This window comes from Rhododendron vialii, chromosome 4a (genome assembly GCF_030253575.1).
Source record: "Rhododendron vialii isolate Sample 1 chromosome 4a, ASM3025357v1".
In the NCBI taxonomy this organism is placed as follows: Eukaryota; Viridiplantae; Streptophyta; class Magnoliopsida; order Ericales; family Ericaceae; genus Rhododendron; species Rhododendron vialii.
Window position 1 is genome coordinate 8,345,667 of NC_080560.1, and position 24,214 is coordinate 8,369,880.

At 36.1% G+C, this 24,214-nt stretch overlaps 1 protein-coding gene across 1 annotated transcript in view; it reads left to right on the forward strand.

Annotated features, from left to right (window-relative positions):
- LOC131323043 (uncharacterized) overlaps window positions 1-24,214 on the forward strand; it is a 131,135-nt gene that overhangs the window by 35,489 nt on the left and 71,432 nt on the right. Inside the window, exons 6-9 of the mRNA XM_058354656.1 lie at window positions 10,755-11,703; window positions 14,175-15,958; window positions 17,350-17,691; window positions 22,540-22,881. Of these exons, the coding sequence (XP_058210639.1) occupies window positions 10,755-11,703; window positions 14,175-15,958; window positions 17,350-17,691; window positions 22,540-22,881 (3,417 nt within the window). The remainder of the gene's footprint in view (window positions 1-10,754; window positions 11,704-14,174; window positions 15,959-17,349; window positions 17,692-22,539; window positions 22,882-24,214) is intronic.

The following is a 24,214-nucleotide window of genomic DNA, read 5'->3' on the forward strand; positions in this document are numbered from 1 at the left end:
CAATGTTTAATGCTCGAGGAGATGATGGCCCCGTGATAGAAGATCTGAATAAGCATTTAGAGCAGCAGCATTCGAAAGGAGATCAGGTAACGCTTTCGACCAAGTTTATGGCTGATTGACTACACCTTCAGTTGATGAAGTCTTTAATTAATTAATTAGTGATATAATCAGAGACGACTACTCAATTGATGGTTCCTTAATACTTTATATTTTTGTTGTCAATTAGGAAACTATACAGGGGAACGAAATGTTTGGCGAGGAAGATTTTCGGTTCTTCAACCTTGAATATATCTAACAATTGTGGTCGGTGCTACATCAGTAAAGTAGGTTTGATCCTCCTTCATTATAACTTTGTCTAAATAGTGGCATGATTAAATAATATTTGTTAAGTCACGACTGAACAAATAATAAGTACATTAAATAATCAGTAGTATTACGTTATTATTATTGTTTGAATCTGGAAAAGAAAACAATATATATAATCTCAATCTGCGAAGTTCAACATATTTTATGGATCTCAATTTATATATCGGACTTCGACGACAAAATTCTAAATTTGTCTCTCCGCTCCTTTTTGGCTTTCTCTCTACTCCCTCCATCATTTTTTAAGTATCCTGCTTCGTAACTGCAACTTATTAAAAAAACATCATCATTATACCTTTCACATCAATTTTTTTCTCTACTTGCCCATCATTATTATACTTTTACTCACTTACTTTTCAAAATGAAATCTACTTTTAGGGATAAAATAGACAATGCACCAACTTTTACCCACTAACTTTATAAAATGGACACTTATTAAGATACAGTCCAAAATGGAATACTAGACTCTAAATAAGGGATGGAGGGAGTATTATTTTGTTGTTGCATTGTTGTTTAAACTGTAATTTATATATTTCTACCACTTTAAGATACCAAGACTTTGTTTGGTTTGGATTTTGAAAAATGTTTTTAGAGTAATAAGTGGAGAGAAATAGATAGAAAAATGAAAGAAAGGGTTGACTACATCATCCTCCAAAAAAAAAAAAATCTTATTGGGGATCGTGTGTAGAACGAAAAATTTGACTAAATTATTTGGAAATATGATTGACATTTTTTAGTTTGTTGTTCGATCGTCAATAATGACCAGTGAAATGCAATTATTGCATTAAATGACTTACCCCGTTCCAGGACACTTTCTTAAAAAATAAGTACTTATTTCACATTTTCAAATTTAAAAATAATATAAATGAAAATTTTATTTTTTAATTTTTTAACAAAATCCATATTACATATTTTTAAATTTCATTAAACTCATTATTTTAGCTTGAAATAACCTTCTTAAAAAAATAACTGATTTTTTTAATTCTGTAACAGGGCCTTACTATTCCTTTACCCATCAGTGCGATTTTTGGCTCTACAAAAGCCCTAGGAGGCGCCTTTGGCTTGCGAAACAGTGAATAGGTTTGACTAGGAAAGAAGGATTTTTTTTTTTCTTTCCAAAAGTTTAGGATTTCCATCGATAACAAAGAGTTTACAATATAGGGCATGTTCTTCCCGATGGAGAAAATAGCCAAACAGGCGGGTAGGCAATCCAAAGAAGAGCATCAGGTGCAACACCACATACCAACTACTGCACCTCACAAAGAGTTTACAATATAGACCTACACCTCCAAACCTCATAAGAAGAGCATCAGGTGCAACACCACATACCAACTACTGCATCTCACAAAACCCAATTCACACACACCAACACTAAAAAGAAAACGATACCCCCGAACGGTGGGTGAGCAAGACTCCCGCAAGCGAGAAACACAGAGACAAAACAAACCCCAACAATCGACATGATCAGATGCCAAAAGACCACGCCGACCATGCCGCCTTTGAAGAGAATGAAGAAGACAATCCGGTTGTCAAGAGACCGCCAAGGAAGAAGAATGCATATATGCACCATCACCAAACGTCATCGTCGCCGCAACATCTCGCACCATCGCTGCAAACACCAGTTGATGTCGACACCAAGCTCCAACGCAGAATAATTCTAGGTTTGGGGGTTTCACCCAAACAGAAAAAACAAACTGAACAACAGAGAGAGAGAACACCCCCCTGATGTAGAAACCCTAGGGGAGAGGGAGGGGATCAAGGAGGCAAACTGTTGGCGGCAGCTAGGGTTTTACTTTCCAAGAAAGAGAGGTGAAAACCCCCTCCATCACACTTGTATTTATACTACAGTGCCCAAAATAAGATAATTACTTGAACCCCATTAACCCTAGAATTGTCCCCTCAAGAACTATGATTAAATATATAGTGGGATTGACGTTATCTTTTTTCTTCTAGGGTTTTGAGAGCTCTAAGGTGATTTTGAGAAGCCACAGTCGCCTTGCTTTTCTGCCGGGGGAGGGGGGCACCTCTCTCCCTCCTCCTCCATCCGCTCTCCTCTTTCTTCCCTCTCTTCCTATGATTTTTTTCTTTTCGTTTTCTCCTCCCGCAGATTTGACCCTCTCTATTCAGCGGGCTCCGCCGTCACCGGAGTCGTTTGTCCGCATGTAATCCATTGCCGGAGCCCTTGTGGCAGTGAGGGTTGGATCGGGTTGCGATCCGTTCAGCGATTTCTAGGCGCGATGCTGGATTTAGAGTAAGATTTGGGGAGTTTTGTCTCTCCTTGTGAGAGTAATAAAGTTCGCCTTTGAGTAATTTGTTTAGTGTTCGGCTCGAGAAGATTAATATGCATCTATTGGTGGTTTACTAGAAATTCATTAGTGTGTTTATTTCTGGTCGAAGCTCATTTGATTGTCTGGATTCTTGTTGTCTTTTTATCTTGGCTAGCAATGTATCTCTTTTTGAGACTACTATATATGAAACTTTCACTCAGCAGAAGGTGCGTTAGGCGATGCCTGGGCTGAGGATGAAAGACAAAGCATGACACTTAAAAAAGGATGGAGGGAGTATCATTTATTGTCTGAATTAAAAAATTTAAATCGTCCATTATCAAAATAAACAACCGAATCAACCACACTACACACCGTATAACAGAGTGGACTACAACCCCGCACTATTGCATCCCCAAATCCGTCTTTGCCTTTCCCTCCTTTACACGATGGAGCAATTTTGGAAGAATGGGGCAAGCTTCACGCGAGCGGGCCAGTGACTTTAATAATTTTCCACTTAAATTTACTTTTTCACGTTTGGACAAACCCAAATTTATACTTAAATAAAGTTGTCTTTGTCTTCCCTTTCTTTTTACGGTGGAGCAATTAAAGTAAACCTGGGATTGAATCATACATAACTTTAATGATGAAAGAACATTGATAAATTATCATAAAAATCGTTAAAGCATTTATTTTGGTGTTAGACAACTCACTTTTTGGTATTGCGCGTCTTAATTAAATTGCTTTACCCCCACCCCTGACAGCAACCCCCCTCCCACCTTTTTGTCAAAAGTCTGAAATACCCCTACCCTTTTAACTAAATTTTATTTTTATTTAATTTCTTAATTTTGTATCTTATTTATTTAATTATTTATTTATCTCTTTTTCTTTATATCGTTTCTCTTTTATTTAATTAATATTATTATTTTAATTAAATCTCTTTTTTATTTAATTTCTTAATTCTTTTATCTTTATTATTTATTTGTCTCTTTTTCTTTATATATATTTTTTCTTTTATTTATTTAATATTCTTTATATCTTTTTTCTCTTTCTCGTTTATTTTATGGGCCTTTTGTGTTTATCGTTCAAGAAAAAAATCAAGTTAAATGGACAACGGTAAAGGCTTGGTCAAATTATTTTTTACAAGAGACATGAACGGCTAAAAAGTTGTATATGCATGGATGATAAATATGTTGAGACATATAAAATGAGTGAATTGGATCGTCGTATAATAATTCATGACTACATACATCACCCTAAGAATTCAAATGCGCTAGTCCTTAAATATTATATCACCACTAGTGTTTGCCCGTGCCTACGGAACTACCCATCCCGGCCCGTGGGCACTACTCATCTCGATTGGAATTGAAATACCCTTTGAATCTTTTTTTTAACAGCAAAATACCCTTTCAATCTTGATAGTGGCTCAAAACATTATTTCAATTTTTAGGTAGCTACAAATTGCTGGAAATGAACCTCTTTTTTTTTTTAAACGGCAAAGACTTTTTTGTTATTGATATGAAGTAAGTGAATACGCAAACAGTGTAGTGAAGAAACACGAAATTATATAGAACGCCATTCGAAAAGGTCAAAAAAAAAACCCCACAAAATCTCTATAGCTCTACAAACAGAAAAGAGCATTTAACAAATACATGGTAGGTAACAGAAAACACCTCTCCAGATTTTATAGGAAGTGTATACAAAATAGAGAAGAGCATTTTAACAAACACATGGTGGGATACAAAAAATACCTCTTCCAATTTGATTTCTCTTGAGGGGTTTGACTGTCGAGGAGTGGACAGTGGATGGCCCCGGTGCTCGGTAGTCCAAGGGAGGAACCCCTTCCTGGAAGACAGTCAACCCGTAGGGGAGGAAAGGTCTTGTAGAAAGGAAGCAAGTAGAATTGTTTCCCCCCCTTCTTTATTCACACACACACACACACATATATATATATATATATATATATATATATATATATATATATGGAGAGAGAGAGAGATATGAAATTTGAACACCGATTTTTTTTCCTCGTAGACAACAAGTGGCTTTTATGTAATATGATGGGCGAATGTGGATACTTTCATAAAATGTGAAAAAGTGCATCTCAACCCTTGGATCAAACAAATTTAGGCCGTTGCAACAATTTGTCCTCATTCCCTTCTGTTTTATAATAGAGATACCTAGAAATGTAATTTAACATTGACATTCAAATTGTGGCACGGAACGCAAGACAATATTCAACCCAAGTCTCTAAATTAGGTTCAGTCCATAGCAAAGCACCCGAATGTTTTAACTATTCAACCAGCTTATCAATCGTGCAAAAAATCAGCTCAATTTATATTGACAAGTGTTTGTTGAATGAAATTGTTCTTCCTTGAAAATATGAGTCCAAAATTTCGTAAGAAACATTAAAAAATCTTGTTCGAACATTAATTATTGCCAGTCAAATATTCTCATTGGAGTATTTTTTTATTTTTATTTTGCACGACCACATGAACGTTTTCAAATTTCAAAATTACATCAACTTTATCCATATCCCTATACTAGTGGGGTCCGCTGTCCTCTGTGCTGGAAATCCCTGTGCCTCTGTGCAGTGAGGTTTTTCAGCCATCGAATTATGTGATTTTTCTATATGTTTTTAAATCCAATAGCCGAGACTTCCTAAGCATAGAGGCACAGTGTAACGCCCCGAATTTTGGGTACGTTACAAGGACATTTTATTCATAAAATCAAATGGAGTCTGGCTCACTATTACAACAGAACTTCCACACGAGTTCAATATTTACACAAATGGAGGGGTATTCTAGGGTTCCTAACTACAGCTCCTCAGCTCTTCCATTCTTGCCAGCTCCTCAACTCCAAAAGCCTCCACGGTGATCTGCTTACCCTGATCATCTACAAAATCTGACACATTATACCGGCGTCGCCACCCATATAATATGTCAGGGTCACCAAAAAGGTAACACCGTGAGCTACAAAAGCTCAGCAGGACAATCCCATACCCGCTAACCCATAACTTACAAACAACAGGAAATAACACATCGATTTCCACATGATACATATATACACAGCTAACAATGATACATCCACATTCGTTAATCAACTATCATTGGTGTCCAAGATTCTACGGGTTTCTCCTACGCAACTCATCGTAGACCGTGTCAACATTTTCATTTACAAAACAATCTTTCAAAAACCATTTGTTTAACACAAAACATTTGCATTGGCTCCGTACCGCGGATAACCAAGCTACACACCCAACCTCGGTTCCGCCGTTCCGATCTCCCGAGTATCCTCACAATGGTTCCGCCGTCCCGGGTTTCCATTGGCACACAAAAATATTTGCATTGGCTCCGTACCGCGGATAACCAAGCTACACACCCAACCTCGGTTCCGCCGTTCCGGACTCCCGAGTATCCTCACAATGGTTCCGCCGTCCCGGGTTTCCATTGGCACACAAAAATATTTGCATTGGCTCCGTACTGCGGATAACCATGCTACACACTAAACCTCGGTGCCGTTCCGGAGTCCCAAGTATCCTCACAATGGTTCCGCCGTCCCGGGTTCCCATTGGCACACAAAAATATTTGCATTGGCTCCGTACCGCGGATAACCAAGCTACACACCCAACCTCGGTTCCGCCGTTCCGGACTCCCGAGTATCCTCACAATGGTTCCGTCGTCCCGGGTTCCCATTGGTACACAAAACTTGCATTGGCTCATCTCTGCGGATAACCAAGCCATATTACCAATGAGGCTACCACGTCCGGCCGCATTGACAATCTTCACAATGGGCTACCAAGTCCGGCCACATTACGAGTTTTCATACACACGTCGGGCTACCAAGTCCGGCCACGTTGCAGTCTTCACAATCCACACGATGGGCTACAATGTCCGGCCACATCGCGGTTTCCAAAACATTTCAACCTTTTCAAATGTTTCTTTTACACACGCACACAACTCACATAATGCCACCCAAAATCGGTCATTATGTTATTTCAAAAATATTTCCTTTCTCGGAAAACATTTCCTTTAATCACACCCTAGGCGTCATGTTTCTACTTTCCCGATTCTCGTGTCTCGTTACATGCAAAGACTCCGCGGTAGGACAAACACAAACAAGAATCATCCTAACAAGATCATCCAATTATATATCACTCATCACGCTCAATCACTACTTATAGCATAACGCCACATGTACGGACGCCCTTGGAGTGTATCACTTATGCTTTATTCAAAGCACAACGCCACATGTACGGACGTCTTTGGAGTGAAATCACTTATGCTTTATCACATACCACAAGTAATACAAGCAACTCATATACGCATAATCATAACCATCTTAAATATCAATAATACAAATACTTAAAGATAAGTAAGTAAATAAAGACAACCTACTTTATACTTGGGGTGAGTAAATAAATAGGGAGTAAGTAAGGATTTCCTTACACGTTGAGTTAGTGGTCAAGGGGTTCTACTTATACTTAGGGAAGTGAGTAGAGGTATTCTACCTTACTTCTTGGCGGTAGTCGGCTACGGAAGGTACGTCGGTGGTCGGGCGGAGTAACTTCGTACGGTACGCCTTCGGGAGCTTCGAAAGAGAAAGATTTCTCTCGAAATTTCTACTTGACTAACACTACTCTACTTTATGGATCGAGAGGGTGGTCGAGTGGCGGTTTAGTGGCGGCCTAGGATGAGTTTCTTGAAGAACTCAAGAACAACTCAAGAACAAAGAAGAACTAAAGAAAGAACAAAGAAAGAACACAATTTTTCTAGAGAGAGAAGTTGCTAGGTGAAGGTGTGAGTTCAAAGCTTAGAATGGCTTGCTATTTATAGGCAAAACTCTTGGGCTCTCCCTCCCTCTCATGGCCGCCCACCCCCCCCCCCCCCCCCCTCTCACCATACTTCAAATTTTGACACATGTCAAGCACTTATGAAAGGTCAAAGTCTAATTGCTAGGCTTGCATGGCTAGGTTAGGCTAAAAGGTACGCTTGCATGGCTAGTTTGTACCAAGGATGGGATTTATGGAAGATTTGTTGGAAGATTTGGAGACAATGGTACAAGATTTGGTTTTAAACAAAGCATGGAGGTACAAATGGGGAGTTAAGTTTGGTTAGGGGAAAGATTCTCCCATGGACTTGAAAGGATGAGGAAGATATGGAAGGTCAAGCAAAGTACAACAAAATCTCTCCCTTTCCCTCTCCTATCTCTCTCTCTCGGCTCTCTCTCTCTCCTCTCCCTCTCTCTCGGCCTCTCTCTCTCTCTCTCTCTCTCTCTCTCTCTCTCTCTCTCTTGCAAAGGTACACATATATATATACAAGAAAGAATAATAACAAAGAATAAATACAAAGTACCAAGTACAAGATTTTCCAAATCAAAAATCCTATTTAAAGAAATACAATTAGGCACATGTTGATTAAATAAATAAACTAGGGTACTTTGTAATCTAGGTAGATCACACCTCCCATTAAACAAATCCAATTGGGTACAAAACCCCAATACAAAATAATAAAAAGGGTACTTAGGAGAATATTAGGCCTTACAGGCTACAAGGCTACCAAGTACTTTTAATAATAAAATAATAAGTACTTTCACCACATGGGGTTTTAGGAAAATATTATTTTAATGAACCCATGCACTTGCTTGGAAGAATAACTCTATTACCCAATGAACAATAATTTCTCTAACTTTTATTATCCAATGGACAAAAGGTAAAAAGGAAACTTTTATATTAAAATAATCAAAGTGTACTTTAAAGCATGTGACAAAAGCCCTATATTAAATATAGGTGTGGTACCAAGTACCCCAATTAAATAAAAAGGCTAGGATTCTCCCCATTATTTTATAATAGAGTACAAGTACAAGAAAATCTAGGGTTTAGATATACCCCAAAAGTTTAATGCATAAAAGTACATTGGAATCCAAATCTTGATTATTAAAATGCAACCTTGTACTTGGAAAGATTTGGGCTATTACCCAATGGATAATAATTCCCCTAACGGTTATCGTCCAATGGATAATAAGGTACAAGTACTTTAAATCATAATTTAAGTCTTTTTAAAAGACTACATGTACTTTTATAATAAAAAGTTTATTATCCAATGGACAAAAATTACCCTAACCATTATGGACCAATGGGTAAAGGCAAAGGTTCAAAAGTTTCAAAAGGTCCAAAAGGTTCATCTAGTAACTAGGTAAGTTGGTTGCTTGGTTCCTCCAAGTAGTCGGTTGGAATCTAATTCGATTGGTCAAGTAGGGTTTCTAGTCGAGACCAAAATTTAACTACGACGAAAAATAAGAAATCATATAGCCACTCAAGAGAAAATAAGTAATTTAAATAAAATTTAAATATTTAACGAAAGTTTTACTGACCAAAATTCAGGGGCGTTACACGCAGTGATTTTCGGCACAGAGAATCCAGCCGGTAGTCCTGTGGTGGCAGCAAGAATCGAATGAAGCTAAATGATGAGCTGATAGTTATACAATACCTATTCATTTGTGATTCGAAATAATGAATACAACACCAAGCACACGGAAAACAGAATTTGGAGGAAATATTTATTAGAATTTGTGTTTTTATATATTTTCATGTATTGTCTATATGTCCCCAATTTTAATAAAATAAAATTTTGTTTAAATTTATTATTATTGATTAGATTTTTATTATTATTTATTATTCATTGTTAAGACAAATTAATTAATTAATTAAAATAATATAAAGTCAAATTTAAATGTAAAAAATATAATTTAGTTAAAAATATAATTTGAGTTAACCAAATTAAATTAAATAAGTAAATAATTAATTAAATAAATAAGATAAAAAATTAAGAAATTAAATAAAAAATTAATGAAAAGGGTGGGGGTATTTATGACTTTTTGGCAAAAAGGTGGGAGGGGCTATCTGGGAGGGTGAAAAGCAGGTCTCCCCTTTTTTTTCCATCTACCAACTTTGAGAAATTATTCAGTGCTCCTAGAGTACTGCCACATTGGTGTTTCAAGACCCTTTCCAACACGTATTGATTGATTCCATACAAATATGTGATAAAGAATGCCCAATAACACTATGTTATGGTGCACCAAAAACAACTATGCCCAATAACACTATTAATTTTCTAGTGCAATCATGTCCGTACGCCACATTATTGTGTTCTTTACGAATATGACTATCTTCTTACTTATCCTCACTCCTTCTTTCTTTGCCATTCAAGCTTTTGGGTTTCTTTCTTCTTCTTCGTCTCCTGCTGTTCGATCCCATCCTCTTTATTCGGCTTAAAGACCAAGGATTTTTGGTGAACACTGAGAAAGAACAACAAATGACCTAATTAATCAAGGTATGTCTGAAAGCTTTCCCAGGGTCGTTGTCTCATTTGAGATATGATATGATTTTTAAGTGCTTTATTAATTACTATTAAAGTTCATCAAAATATATAAACCAAGAATTAATATCCCCCGCGCGCTTTGAAACCAAACATAAAGTGATACACCACAGTTGCGTAGAGATTGCAAGTTAAGAAAGCATCGGTCACTTACAAATTAGTCCATTAATATCCCCTGCTTTGAAACTTTTTCTGATGTTTCAGGATTAGCTTCCTTGTTCTCCTAATTAGCTTTTTGGGGCTCTTTCTTAGTTTATTCTCATTCAAATTTGTTCACGTTTGTTCGTTTTGAGTCAAATTTTTTTCAAATATTAATTGTCTCGACCACAAGAATCGGAAAAGTAAAAAAAAAAAATTACTTTTACCTTAATATTTTTTGAAATATATTTCTGAAAATATTGGGGTAAAAGTAAAAGAATTTGGGTTTTCTGAATTTTTTTTTTTGTCGAGATAAATCAATAATTCATAAAAATTTGGTGCAAAACTAACAAGGAAAAAATTCAAATTATAAATTCAAATTATGACAAAACAAGAGAAAGCCCCAAAAAACTTGGGAGAAAAGGTACCAACATAATTCGTTCGTAACACAGGTAAAAATAGTACTAAAAGAACAGTGAAGTAAACCGATTGCAATTCTAACATGTTGCTTTTGCATGTCAATAGTTAGAAACATAGGTCGTTGCAGTATATATTTACATTGCTATTATCTCAGTGCATCTCTAGTTACCCCTTTTGTTCTCTTCGAGTGCAGATAGAGAGAGCTTTATCTTCTCAAATTTGGATCTCATTCCTCACACTTGACGGCTTCTTCAAAAAGGCAAAAAAAAGAACTCAATACGGAAAGGGGATAAAAAAGAGAGCACTGAAAATGGTTTGTACAGAAACTATACTGGGGAAAATTGTAGAGAAAATCGTCGAGACAGTGTTCCAATCAGTGGGACGTCATGTCGGTTTTCTTTTACATTACAAGCAGAACATGAAGAATCTGGAAGATGAGGTGAATATTAACCTTCAAGAGCAGAGAACCAACGTTGAAGGAAAAATTAATGAAGCCAACCGCCGCGGTGAGGTCATTGACAATGACGTTTCGGTCTGGCTAAAGAATGCTGACGAGACCAGACAAGGAGTTGACAAGTTTATGGATGACAAAGCTGTAAAGGAAAACATGTTGTGCTTTAATTTCTCGTTTCCCAACTTCATCTCGCGTTACAGCCTGAGCAAGGAAGCCGAGAAGGAGGTGGTTTGCGTAAAACATCTCACTGAGAAAGGAGGCAATATTGGCACAGTTTCACACCCTAGGGAAGATCCTCCGGAAGTTGTATTCCGATCCAGCGGCAATTATGAGTGTTTCCATTCAAGAGATAAAGTTTTCAAAGACATCGTGAAAGCATTAAAAGACCCCGAGGTGAACATGATTGGGGTCTATGGAACTGGAGGTGTTGGTAAGACGACTATGGTCACAAAGGTCGGCGAACTAGTGAAAAAAGATGGAACTTTTGACGAAGTCGTAATTGCAGTTGTCTCTCAGGATGCCAATGTGATAAAAATTCAAGAGCAACTCGCCGAGCGTTTGAATCTAACACTCAGTGAAAAAACTGAAGTCGGAAGAGCGTCTCGACTATGGAATAGATTGGACAATGAGAAGAAAAATCTCATAATATTGGATGATGTTTGGCAAGAGCTGGACTTAAAGGAAATAGGTATATTTTCTCAAATTTGAACAACCTCCTGAATACAATTATAACATAAAACCTACTGTAGCGCTAACAATTGTGGTATAAACGATAATGTTGTATGCACACACTCGTCACCATATTGCTGTAGCGTTTGATGTGCCACCTTGCATATATTGATGCCACATCATTTGATGCCCCAAGACATTGATGCCACATGTAAAAGCTTACTTGACCATTTAAATATCGAGCCACTTATCTTATTGACTTATAAAACTTCCTATTGTGATGACTTCTCTCCGGACCTCATAATAGCAACCAAGCTTTTTAGGTGGAGGCACTTTTATTAAATTCAACTAATAAGTACTCGCTCCATTCATTTTAAAGTGTCCATAATTTCAACTTATTAAAGAGACATTATTATATTTTTCACTTCAATTTTAAATTCACTGGTCAAAATTATCCTCTACTTTTACCATTAACTCTTTAACCCACAATCGCTCTGTCATCATAACGCTCCCGCGACTTGAACCGATGACTTCTTGGCTCTTATACTTGTCGGACTACTTTTTCACTATCTCTTTTAAAACCAATTGGTGTTAGAAAGATATTCAATTAAGTCTTTTATGGAATTGGACATCACACCTGCAAATCTATTTTTAGAGCGGTTGCAGGAAGTGATATTATGTAACCAAACCTATGGAAGCACTCCGGACCCAACAACTCGACTCTTTTTTGGGGATGGAGTGAGTATTTGTTTTAGCGATTTTGTCTCTAAAATGAGAGTAGGGTCTCCATATTTGGAGAACCAAATGCAATTTGGAAACCCAAATATTTAAACACTAGGATGTGTTCCTACTAGATTCTCTTATAAAGTATAAAAAATGGGAATAAATTACAAAACCTCTCTCCGATATGTCACATCCATTCTCCATTTTGGACTTTTAGAGATGGGTTTAAGCAAGCTTTGAAATCAAGTTCTTGTGATATCTTTTTCAAATGATAACATGTCTAACTTTCGGTCAAAGCACACAAGCTTGCAACTCCACTTATCAGCCACCGCATGGAAGTTAAAATAAGCATGCAAAAAATTCATACGTCACTCCATTAACAAAGATTTGGGAGGCATTTCTCTAGGATGTAAACTTTTTGTGAAGAAAAAATTAGAAGCAATTAATGCTCTTTGTTGCCAAGTACCTGATGAGTGCCTTCTTTGGTGAAGCAGAGTCTTTACAAACTGTTCGTAACCTGTTGTAAGTTTGTTATCTCTATTTGTAGCAATATGGCGAAGGAATTGTACAAATATATAAGGAAATATGGGCACAAGCGTTACCAAAGGGGCCTTCTTTATTTGGGAGCCTTTGGGCAGAGCCGGCTTTGGGTTAATTAAGCCCATAAAGCCAACACTTTATGCTCCAAAGTTTTTAGTAATTTTTTGGTGCCCCAGTTGTATCGGCTGATATGGAAGTGAGGCATATAAAAAAAAATTAAGTTGTCTTATTGAATAACCTTGAAAGATTAATTTGCTTAGAAAAGAGGAGCTTTTCAGTACTGATTGGAGGAATTTATGTTTCGAATTGAAAGTCCTGAGAAAAGTTTCTCTGAAGGAAGTAAGAAAGCGTATTGATGTGCTTGCTCACTTGATGGCAAATGATAGTATTTTTCCAAATGCATGGGTTACGTACACAATCTTGTTAACTATTTTGGTTACAATTGACTCAAGGAAAATAATCTTTTCAAAATAAAAGTTGATAAAAATCTACCTTCCATCAACCATACTAGTTACCACAAGAGTCAAGAGAATAAGATTGGTTGTTGTCTATAAAAAAAATTAAGGTGGAAAAACTTGATTATGCAGCTAAAATGTGAGCAGATAATGATTAAATAATACTCTCTCCGTCTCTTTTTAAGTGTCCAGATTAATTAATAACTCCAACTTATTAAGCAAACATCATCATTACACTTTTACCATCAATCTTTACCTCCAGTTTCCCTACGTACTCTCTATGGACATATCATCATTACACTTTTACTCCATAACTTTTCAAAATGGAACATACTTTTAGGGACAAAATAGAAAATGTATCAACTTTTATCCACTAACTTTACAAAATAAACACTTACTAAGGGACAACCCAAAATAAAATACTGAACTCTAAAAAAGGGACGGATGGAGCAGGTGGTTGGGATTTTGAAGATTATGTAGTTCATCCATTTTTCTTAAGTGAATAAATCATGTAATAGACATTACCGGATCAATCTAATTAGTTTCTATGAATGTTCTCTGAAAATAGGCTACAAAATTACCGCACCACTTTAACGCCCAAACACACCCCATAGAGGCTTGCCCGGCCCTTTCAATAGGTTCTAGTTTATTGATTTACTCCTTTTTGGTTTCATGATATTGAGTTCGAATTGTAGTATTTTGAATCCCTATCACATGAGGGAAAAAAGGTGTCGTATTAATTTGAACTGTTAAATGTCTGGCTGCCCAACAGGTATTCCTATCACGGATGGAAACAAAAGTTGCAAAATTGTGCTAACGTCTCGAAAGCGAGACGTGTACATGAACATGGACGTCAAAGACTTTAGAATCGAAATTTTATCTGAAGGAGAATCATGGGCCCTCTTTAAGAAGAAGGTGGGAAATTATGTCAACGCTCATCATGAACTCCACGAAATAGCATGGGCGGTTTGTAAAGAGTGTCAAGGCTTGCCGGTTGCTATAAATGCAATTGGAGCAGCATTGAAGAATAAGGATATGAATGCCTGGGAAGATGCGCTTGATAAGCTAAAAAATTCCATGCTAAAGGACATTGAGGGAATCGACCGAAGCGTGTACGCATCCTTAAAATGGAGCTATGATCGGTTAGATTCCGAGGATGCCAAATCATGCTTCTTACTTTGTTGTTTATTTCCGGAAGATGCTGAGATTCAAATTGTTGACTTGGTGAGATACTACATGGCGGGGACGACTTTCCATGGTGATCAAAAGCCTGATTCATTGGAAAGAGCATTATATCGAGTACGTACAGTGGTTGGTACTCTCATAAGTTGCTGTTTGCTATTAGACAAAAATTATGACGAAGATGTCGTGAAAATGCATGATGTTGTGCGAGATGTTGCTATTTCAATAGCAAAATCTGAGAAATCTTTTCTTGTCAAACACGGTGTCAAAGATTGGCCAGAGAAAGCTACCTACGAGCATTGTTCAGTGATCTCCTTAAGGTCCCATGATATGCGTGAGTTTCCCCAAGAGTTGGTTTGTCCGGAACTCCACACCTTACGGCTGGACAGTACCATCCACGAATTCCAGCATCAAGTTCCAGACAGGTTTTTTAGTGGGACGAAGAACCTTATAGTTGTAGATTTGAACAGGGTAACTATGTCGCCCAGTCTCCCAGCTTCACTTGCAAAATTGGCAAAACTTCAGATGCTATGCCTAAATGAATGCAAGTTGGGAGACATAACTATACTCAAGGATCTAAAGGATCATCTTGAAATACTTAGCCTCCGGTGTTCTGATATAGAGGTGTTGCCACCAGAGGTAGGAGAGTTAACTCGTCTTCGGGTGTTGGATATGAATGGTTGTGAAAAGCTTAAAGTGATTCCCAAAGGCGTCATATCCAAATTATTTCGCCTTGAAGAATTGTGCATGCCATCGTGGTTTAGCCATTGGGAGGGAACAAGAGCCGGGACTGGAAGCTGTGTGAGTCTTGATGAGCTAATGTCCTTGACTCGATTAACTAATTTATATGTTTGTATACGAGACCCGGCGCTTTTGCCAAAGGACTTCACCTTCGAGAACCTGGTCAGATTTAATATATTAGTTGGTGGAATAGGTAATTTTTACTCTGAGGATTCAACTGGGGTCTTGAAGCTTGAGAACATTCATCTAGCGAACGCCTTGGAAGGTCTTCTTGGAAAACCAAAATGGTGTAGGCAAAGAAATGGTTTGTATCCATCGAAATCCTTTAATCGCTTGACTCACTTAAGCGTTACAGATTGCAGGTTGAAATATCTCTTCTCCCCGTCACTTGCGAGAGGACTAGTTGGGCTCAAAAAATTAGAGATACAGAGATGCATGGACATGGAAGGAGTGATTGGAAATGAAGGAGAAGAAGATGAAGATATCATTCCAATAAGTTTCAGTCGGTTGAATGAATTGACATTGGCAAGTCTACCAAACCTCAAAAGCTTCTATCCCAAAAAGGAGAAGAAGGCAACAAGCAGTGAGAGTTGTTCTGCTCATGATGCACAAACGGTACTCTTTACTGATAAGGTAATGCTTTATTAGTTACCTATTTCATTTTGCTTAAATATTTCTTGGAAAATATGAACAGAACTACATTTATTGGAAAATGCTGCTTGAGGGAGTAACTTTTTGAAAGTTCGATAAAAAAAAAAATTTTAAAAAACTGTTTTAGAAGAGTCCCCGATGTATAGTAGGAGTAGTTTGTAAATTTGTAAATTTATAAGTAAATATACTCATTCCATCACATAAAGGATATATATCCAAAATCATGATTTAATTATACCTTTCAAAGGACTATCTACATATTGTAATTTATAATATACTTGTTATGATATTAAAAAGTTTGTCCATTAAAACTAAATAAGATCTATCAAACAAAATTAAAATTTCATAGGATACACATTTAAAATTCATGATTATATTATGAGAGGTGTGATTGGGAGTTTTGGACGTCCTTTGTGTGATTGAAGGAGTAGACAGTTAGGCTAGTAGAGAGTTTTGTGACATTTCGAATTCTATTTTTGCTAGCATCTACCCATTGATTCCGTACTCCATGCAAGTTCAGGACACACTCTAGCTCTTTCTAATTTGGCTGTTCCTCAAGACCATCCAATAATATTTCATCTAGAGTAGTTATTTGGTGGTCTTAAAACATCGTCACGTGGCGCTCTAATATCATTCTCTACCAAAATTCATGTGTGGTATATATATACTAAGCCATTGGTCTTCCTGGACTTCAAGTAAACATGTAGTGTAAAAAAAGAACGTCTAAGGGCAAATTCTATCGACAACCCAAAAACATTGTACGGTCCAGACTCCAGAGAATCAAAAATCTTACTGTGTCACATTGTGAAGAGACATTATAAGCATGAAAACACGATGACAAAATTGACCCCATTTCTCTCTTCTCGGGCACGAATTTTTCCTGACCATTAAAGTTTGAAATTCAAAAAAAAAAGGGAAATTTTTGAAATTGCTCGCCATGTGTTGAACCCAATGACCAAAAAAACTCAACCAATCTCTATACAAATGCCTTTTCTTTTGATTGCAAATTTACCTTCACACTACATAATTATTTTTGAGTTGTCACATACCCTCCTCTTTTTATTCTTTTTGTTAAAAAAAAGAAAAAGGAATGTTGCAATTATCTTCTAGTCATTAAAAGAAAGTCGTTGAGATATTATTATATGATACAAACTGTTTTTAATTTTACTGTAATTTTTTCATTAATTATTTTATCAGTTGTCACAAATATTGTGTTTGTCTACTTGACTGGGAACTGATGAAAAAAAAAATAGTTTTTTCATTCATATTGAACGCGCGATCAATAGCACAATCCTTTACTGAATACTACTTGATTTGACTGCATTTGATTGCATTAGTCACAAATGGAATGAGTTGTAAACAATTTTTTTTAGGTTGCTTTCCCTGCCATGGAAAAGTTGGCAATTGTTTCCGTGCCTGAGATTACAGAGATATGGGATAAACAAATTTTCCCGATACCTGAAAAAGAAACAGAGTCATCCTTCTGTCATTTGAATAACGTGAGCATCGTCGATTGCGGCAAACTAATGAATGTGGTAGGAGGTTGTCCAAAGATAGAAGCAACAGTGACGGAGAAACAAAAAGGAAAAGAAGTTGATGATTATGTCACCCGTTTCCCTAAGCTAAAGAATTTGATGCTTCGGAATTTGCTGAGTCTCAAAAGTTTTTGCAGGCGCTCTGTACAATGGGAAGCACAACCATTGTTTGACCACCAGGTAAAGATTTTCTAACTCTATAGTTTTTTTTTTTTTTTTGATAATTCAGGTGTTTGGATCAGCTTATGGGCATCTCGACTAGTCATGGGTACTCATTCCCACCGCATGGACTGGCCAGTGGCCCCAAAAGAGTGGATAGTACCTGTGAGATTTTGAATCTAAGATCTGAGGAGGAAGCAAATTTCTAAATTTCAGGCCTTAACCACTAGACCAACCCATTGATATATATATATTTTTTTTAAATCTATAGATTGATAAATGGTCCTTGGACGTTCAACATAAGAATGAGAAAGGAAAACAACAGTTCCAATTGAATTACCTTTTTATATAGGAAAATGATAATGCCAAAATTATTTTTGTTTATGTCAAAACAATATTACATAAAAACCATTATACCTTGCACATGGTACAAGACTTTTATGCACTATAATTTTGCAGAAAGTCTACACACATACAATCTGTGCACAGATTGTGCACAAATTTAATTGTGGGACCCGCACAAATTTAATTGTGGGGCCCACCACGGGTCCCACACAAATCATCCGAGCCATTTATTAAATGTAAAACATTTTTTCAAGGGTTCCGTAAAAAATAATCTCAATCCGATACATATAGATGCTCGATCCAATCATATAGCTTTTCACTATCCGAAAATCTAAATGAAAAGTTAGATAGTTGGATGAAGTACCGATAGGTATGGGATTGAGCTTATTTTTTACGGGGACCCTTGAAAAAATATTTTACATTTAATGAACGGCTCAGATGATTTGTGTGGGACCCACAACGAAATCTATGTACAATCTGTGCACAAATTGCTGTGTGTATAGCATCTCTCATAATTTTGACACAAACAAAAACAATTTTGGCTTTAGCAACCCCCTTTATATAAATAAAACTCAATTGTTGAAGTACATCTTAATTAGATGGATCCAGACCCGAATAAAGGCGGAATGAGTTCTACAAGTTGTACTTTTATATATAAGAACTACTCCCTCCGTCCCTTTTTAAGTGTTCTGCTTCGTAATTCCAACTTATTAAAAATACATCATCATTATACCTTTCACATCAACTTTTTTCTTCACTTTTCCTACTTACCCATCATCATTACACTTTTACTTACTTATTTTTTAAAATGGAATCTACTTTTAGGGACAAAATAGACAATTCATCAACTTTTACCCACTAACTTTACAAAATGGACACTTATTAAGGGACAACCCAAAATAGAATTTCGGACTATAAATAAGGGACGGAGGGAGTACAAGTTTAGTTTTGTTAGCCAACAATTAACATTAATAATCCTATGCTATACATGTACGTGGTGTTTCCGTAAGAAATCTGAGTGCAACACGTGCCATCATCTAATTAATTCCAACTATATATTTAATTTATATTATAAAACAGAGCAATTTTTGTTTATACATACAAACATGAGCACCTATACAACCATTGATCGTCTTAAAGTTGAGATTGTAACCGTCCGATTAAGAGAATGTTTTCTTAAGTTATATTTTGACCTGCTGTTGTAATATATACACTTTCATTTCCAATTTATTACCTTTTGGTTTTTTCCATTTTAAGTTGATATTATTTCAAGAGGATTGATAATTAACCTATAAATTATTGTCTTTTTTTATTTCTTCTCTCTACCTTGGCATGAGTTTTTTAAAGTGAGGCAGAGAATGAGTATGTTATATTGAACGGATAGTTCAGACAACTTATTCAAGTTGGGACTATAATTTGTTTGGACGTGCTTTTAGGCACGGACATCCGCTAGTTATTCTACATTATGTCCAACTTTGTATATCTTCCTTCCTCTCATCATATCCTCAAAATTTAGAACTTTAACAAAACATGCATGCATGGAAAACTCGATCGATCTTCAAGTTTCACTCATTTGCCCGGTGATGCTTTACACTCTTATATTAGGGAATCAAAAAGGTTATTTCTTCCGTTAAGTGAGGTTCTTATTTTTTTGTAATGATTTTTTTCCCCCTGATTTCCTTCTTGTAATTAATTGATTCTATTGCAAATCTCCTCCCATACAATGCTTAAATCAGGGGAAAAGTTTTAACACTCAGAGGTACTTATTTTTTTATAATTAATTTTTTCCCCCGGATTTCCTTTTTGTAATTAATTGATTCTATTGCAAAAAAATCATGTTTAATTCCTCTTCTTTTTTTTCGTTAGGTCCCGTGGCCTTTGCGGATTGATGTGATGATGTCTAAAAACAGCTAAATAATTACAATAAATGAAGGCCTATATTATTGGAAGTTCGGTATGATAATATGAGATGTATATGCAAAATGCCTATGAGACCGTGGCCTTGGCCCCCAAAATTTGAAGAAATTAAATAGCCATCCTGTTTCGTAGAATTATTTAGGTGCCCATCATACTAGGTTTGAATACTTAAGTCGACATCCTGAAATTTAAATAATACCTAAAATACCCTTAATCATGACAAATACAGGAATTATGGCAAAGTCATCTGGAATCATGACAAAACCATCCGGGATGTAAAACTAACTTAAAAAGTTAGTTTAAGGTCCTAAAATTCTTTACTATATAGGTGAAGAAATTCGGGATGTAAAACTATATAGTAAAGAATTTTAGGACCTTAAACTAACTTTTTAAGTTAGTTTTATATCCTGAATTTCTTTACCTATAACTTTTTATGTTAGTTTTACATCCCGGATGATTTTGTCGTGATTCCAGATGATTTTGTCATGATTGCTGCTGCGCGGACCAAATTAAATAAGGGATATTGACTTTATGGACAAAGTCAATATCCCTTATTTAATTTGGTCCGTGCGGCGACTCTATTAAAATGTAAAAAAATATTAATGGCTAAATGGGTATTATTTAAATTTCAGGATGAAAAGATAAGTTTTCAAACCTACAAGGATTAGGATTTAAGTATCAATATAAGATAGGACTCCTATTTAAATTTCCCCCAAATTTTTGGTCCAAAATAGGGCCCAAACTTAAAGTAAGTTAAATAGCCCAAGTTTTCTCAAAAGATTTTCTTGCTCCCCACATGATTGTGCGATCGAGAGTCCTGCGTCTTACTTTTCTTTTTTAACGGTTACCTATTTGAGAAAATATATCTTCTTGATGACTGTAGACTGATAAGGTTACAAAATCAATAGATGCAATCTACTACCATTAATTAGAGGAGTGATTTTCGCACTCTCATTTTTTATAAGCGCACTCTCCCTTTGTCTTTATTCATGTGAAGTTATAACATTGCCCTTTAATGATCTCAATGGCAATACACAGAATCTCCAAACGTATAGGGCCGGCCTTGTTACCTGTATGTATATTTTTATTGTATTGTAAGGTCCTCTCAATGGCAATACATAGAGCCACTTCTCGGGGCATGTTTTCTTTGACCTTAAGACCTTGATTTTATTTTATTTTTTGTGTGTGGATGTTTGTCCAATTTTATTAGTTGTTAGTTGGTGGAATCCCAATCGATAACATCTCCATCGCCATGAGCACTGATATGTACACAAAGCTTATATTAGTGAACTATTTACGCACGTAGAGAGATAAAGCTTATAGTAGGTTTTAGATGGCTTTATATGCAAGGCACCACACTAGGCATGTATGGTAAGGGAAATTCTCCTCTTCAAAAAAGAAAAAGATTTAGGAAAAATTCTACTCAAACTTAATAAAGGTAGGGGAAATGTACCAACTTTTTTATGGTCAAATATTCTATTTTGGGCGGTCTTTTAATAAGTGTCTATTTTGAAAAGTTAGTGGGTAAAAGTTGGTACATTTTCTATTTTGCCATTATGATAGATTTTTTTTTTGAAAAGTTCGAGGATAATTGTGCAATGATGGTGTCTCCATGAAGGAAAATTATTGAAAGTTAGAATGTGTAAAGTGTAGTGAGGATGCCATCAAAATAAGTTGGATTTAGAAAGTTTGACAATTAAAAAGGGACGGAGGCAGTAGTTTCTTTTTTTGTCTGTCAAATGAATATATTAACTAATTAATGCAAAATGAGAAAAAACACAAGGCAGTCGATGTTTTTCATCCAAACCCAAACTTACGACTGACACACATTCTGCCGAAACTTATATCTAAAATTAGCAATCTCAACAAAGATAAACTAGTGCCAGCCAAAGACAAAAACACAACAAATATCCAGCGATTAGGTAGATTCCAATCAAGTACAAACCCACCAATATTGAACTCAAAAAGTTGCAAATCTACCAAGCCACCACGAGTTATCCCGCCAAAAATAATTCATGTAGGGTTAGAGCACTATTGACACTAATATAATTGTGAAGCAACATCGTCTTGAAGAACCAGATCTGTAGACGAAATATTCGTCCAAACAAGAAACAGATTATTCTCGCAAAACCAAGAGACATAACTCTCACATATCAACGACACGAAAAGTCGTTGATTTGAAGAGACGGGAGTATAGATTAAAGAAATACTAGAGTATAGAAGAAGCAATTTAGAATGAGAACCGTGGCCCTCCTTCGCACCACTGTACGGTATCGAAATCTTGAGAAGAAAACTAAGTTTTCGATAGAGTCACCGATGTAGTAAATTGATAATTCGTAATTGTCTTTCGAATTTGGTTGCGTGCCATTGTTAGTAAATAGATAGTTAGGCTACCTAGTAGAGATCTTTGTGACATTTTTATTCTGGTTTTGCTAGATAGTTAGGCTACCTAGTAGAGATCTTTGTGACATTTTTTATTCTGTTTTTGCTAGCATTTGCCCATTGACTCTGTATTCCAAGTTTGGGGATCTCTCTCTCTCCTAAATACTTGACTTGACGGCCTTTTATTGCATTTCACAAACGGAATGCGTTGTAAACTTTTTTCAGGTCGCTTTCCCTGTCTTAGAGAAATTGAACATTCAATCTGTGCCTAAGATTACAGAGATATGGTACAAACAAAATTTCCTGATACCTGAAAAAGAAACAGAGTCATCCTTCACTCAATTGCGGACCATGAAGATCCAACGTTGCGACAAGCTGATGAATGTGGTCGGAGGTTGTCCAAAGATGGAAGCAATAGTAACGGAGAAGCAAAAAGGATTAGAAGTTGATGATTATGTCACTCGTTTCCCTAAGCTAGAGTTTTTGAAGCTTGAGTATTTACTGAATCTCGAAAGTTTTTGCAGCCGCTCTATACGATGCGAAGCACAACCCTTGTTCAACGACCAGGTACATTCTAGCTCGGTAGAGTAATGGTCATTTTCTTGATCAGCAACATATATATACATACATATCAAGCATCTACTAAGGACGTCTTTAACTTGTTAAGTTAATGACTTTTCCTTTTTCGATCAAATTTTGATAATCCGAACCGTTCAATGTGTGCAGAACGTGATACATGCAAAAAATGGGCAAAAAATATAACCGGGAAAGGCTTGATCGTTTTTCATAAAAATGCATTTATAGCACTTTTATGAAAATCTACTCGGATCAAGCTCCCCCGGTCATATTTTTTGCCGATTTCTCGCGTATATTCTTAAAATCACATTTTAAACACATTAAACGGTTCGAATTATCAAAATTTGATCGGGAACAATGTCAAGCTCACAAGGTCCTTAATTTAGTAAGTTAAGAGCGCCTTTAGTAGGAGGGGACTGACATACAACATTTGACACAAGTTTTTTGTGGAATCCATTTTGGAATCCCAAGCAAATGACCATAGCCATTCAATTTATTTAGGATGTATTTTTAAGGGTTCTCGTAAAAAATCAACTCATTCGGATATCGGTAAGTGTTTGATCGGTTCATTCAATTGGTTCCTGTGAAATTTGACAGCATAAAATTGAATGAGCTAATCAAACCCTTACCGATATCAGAATGAGTTAATTTTTTACGAGACCCTTTACAAACATATTTTAAACAAATTGAACGGCTCCGATTATTCGCGTGGGCCTCCAATTAGTAATGTGTTAAATGTTGTGTCAAATATTTTATGAGCGGAACTGGCCCCATATACATATACATGCATATATATACATACATACATACATATATATATACATACATATATATATATATACATACATACATTTATATATATATATATATATATGTATGTATATGTATAACACTAAGTTTCTACTAAGGACGCCCTTAACTTGTCAAGTTAATGACTTTTCTTTTCCCAATCAAATTTTCATAATCCAAACCGTTCAATATGTTTAAAACGTGATTTTAAGGATACAAACGAGAAATCAACAAAAAATATGACAAGAAATGACTTGATCCGAACAATTTTTCATAAAAATGCAAATTATATATATAAAGGTGAAGGGTACAGAAGGACAAAAGAAAGAGAAAGGATAATAACGGTTACAATTTAGTTACTATTGTAAGTAAATTGTTAGGCTACCTAGTAGAGATCTTTTGTGACATTTTTTATTCTGTTTTTGCTAGCATTTGCCCATTGACTCTGTATTCCAAGCTTGGGGTCCCCCCCCACCCCCCCCCCCCCCCCCCCCCCCCCCCCCGATATACTTTACTTGAATGACTTTTATTTCAT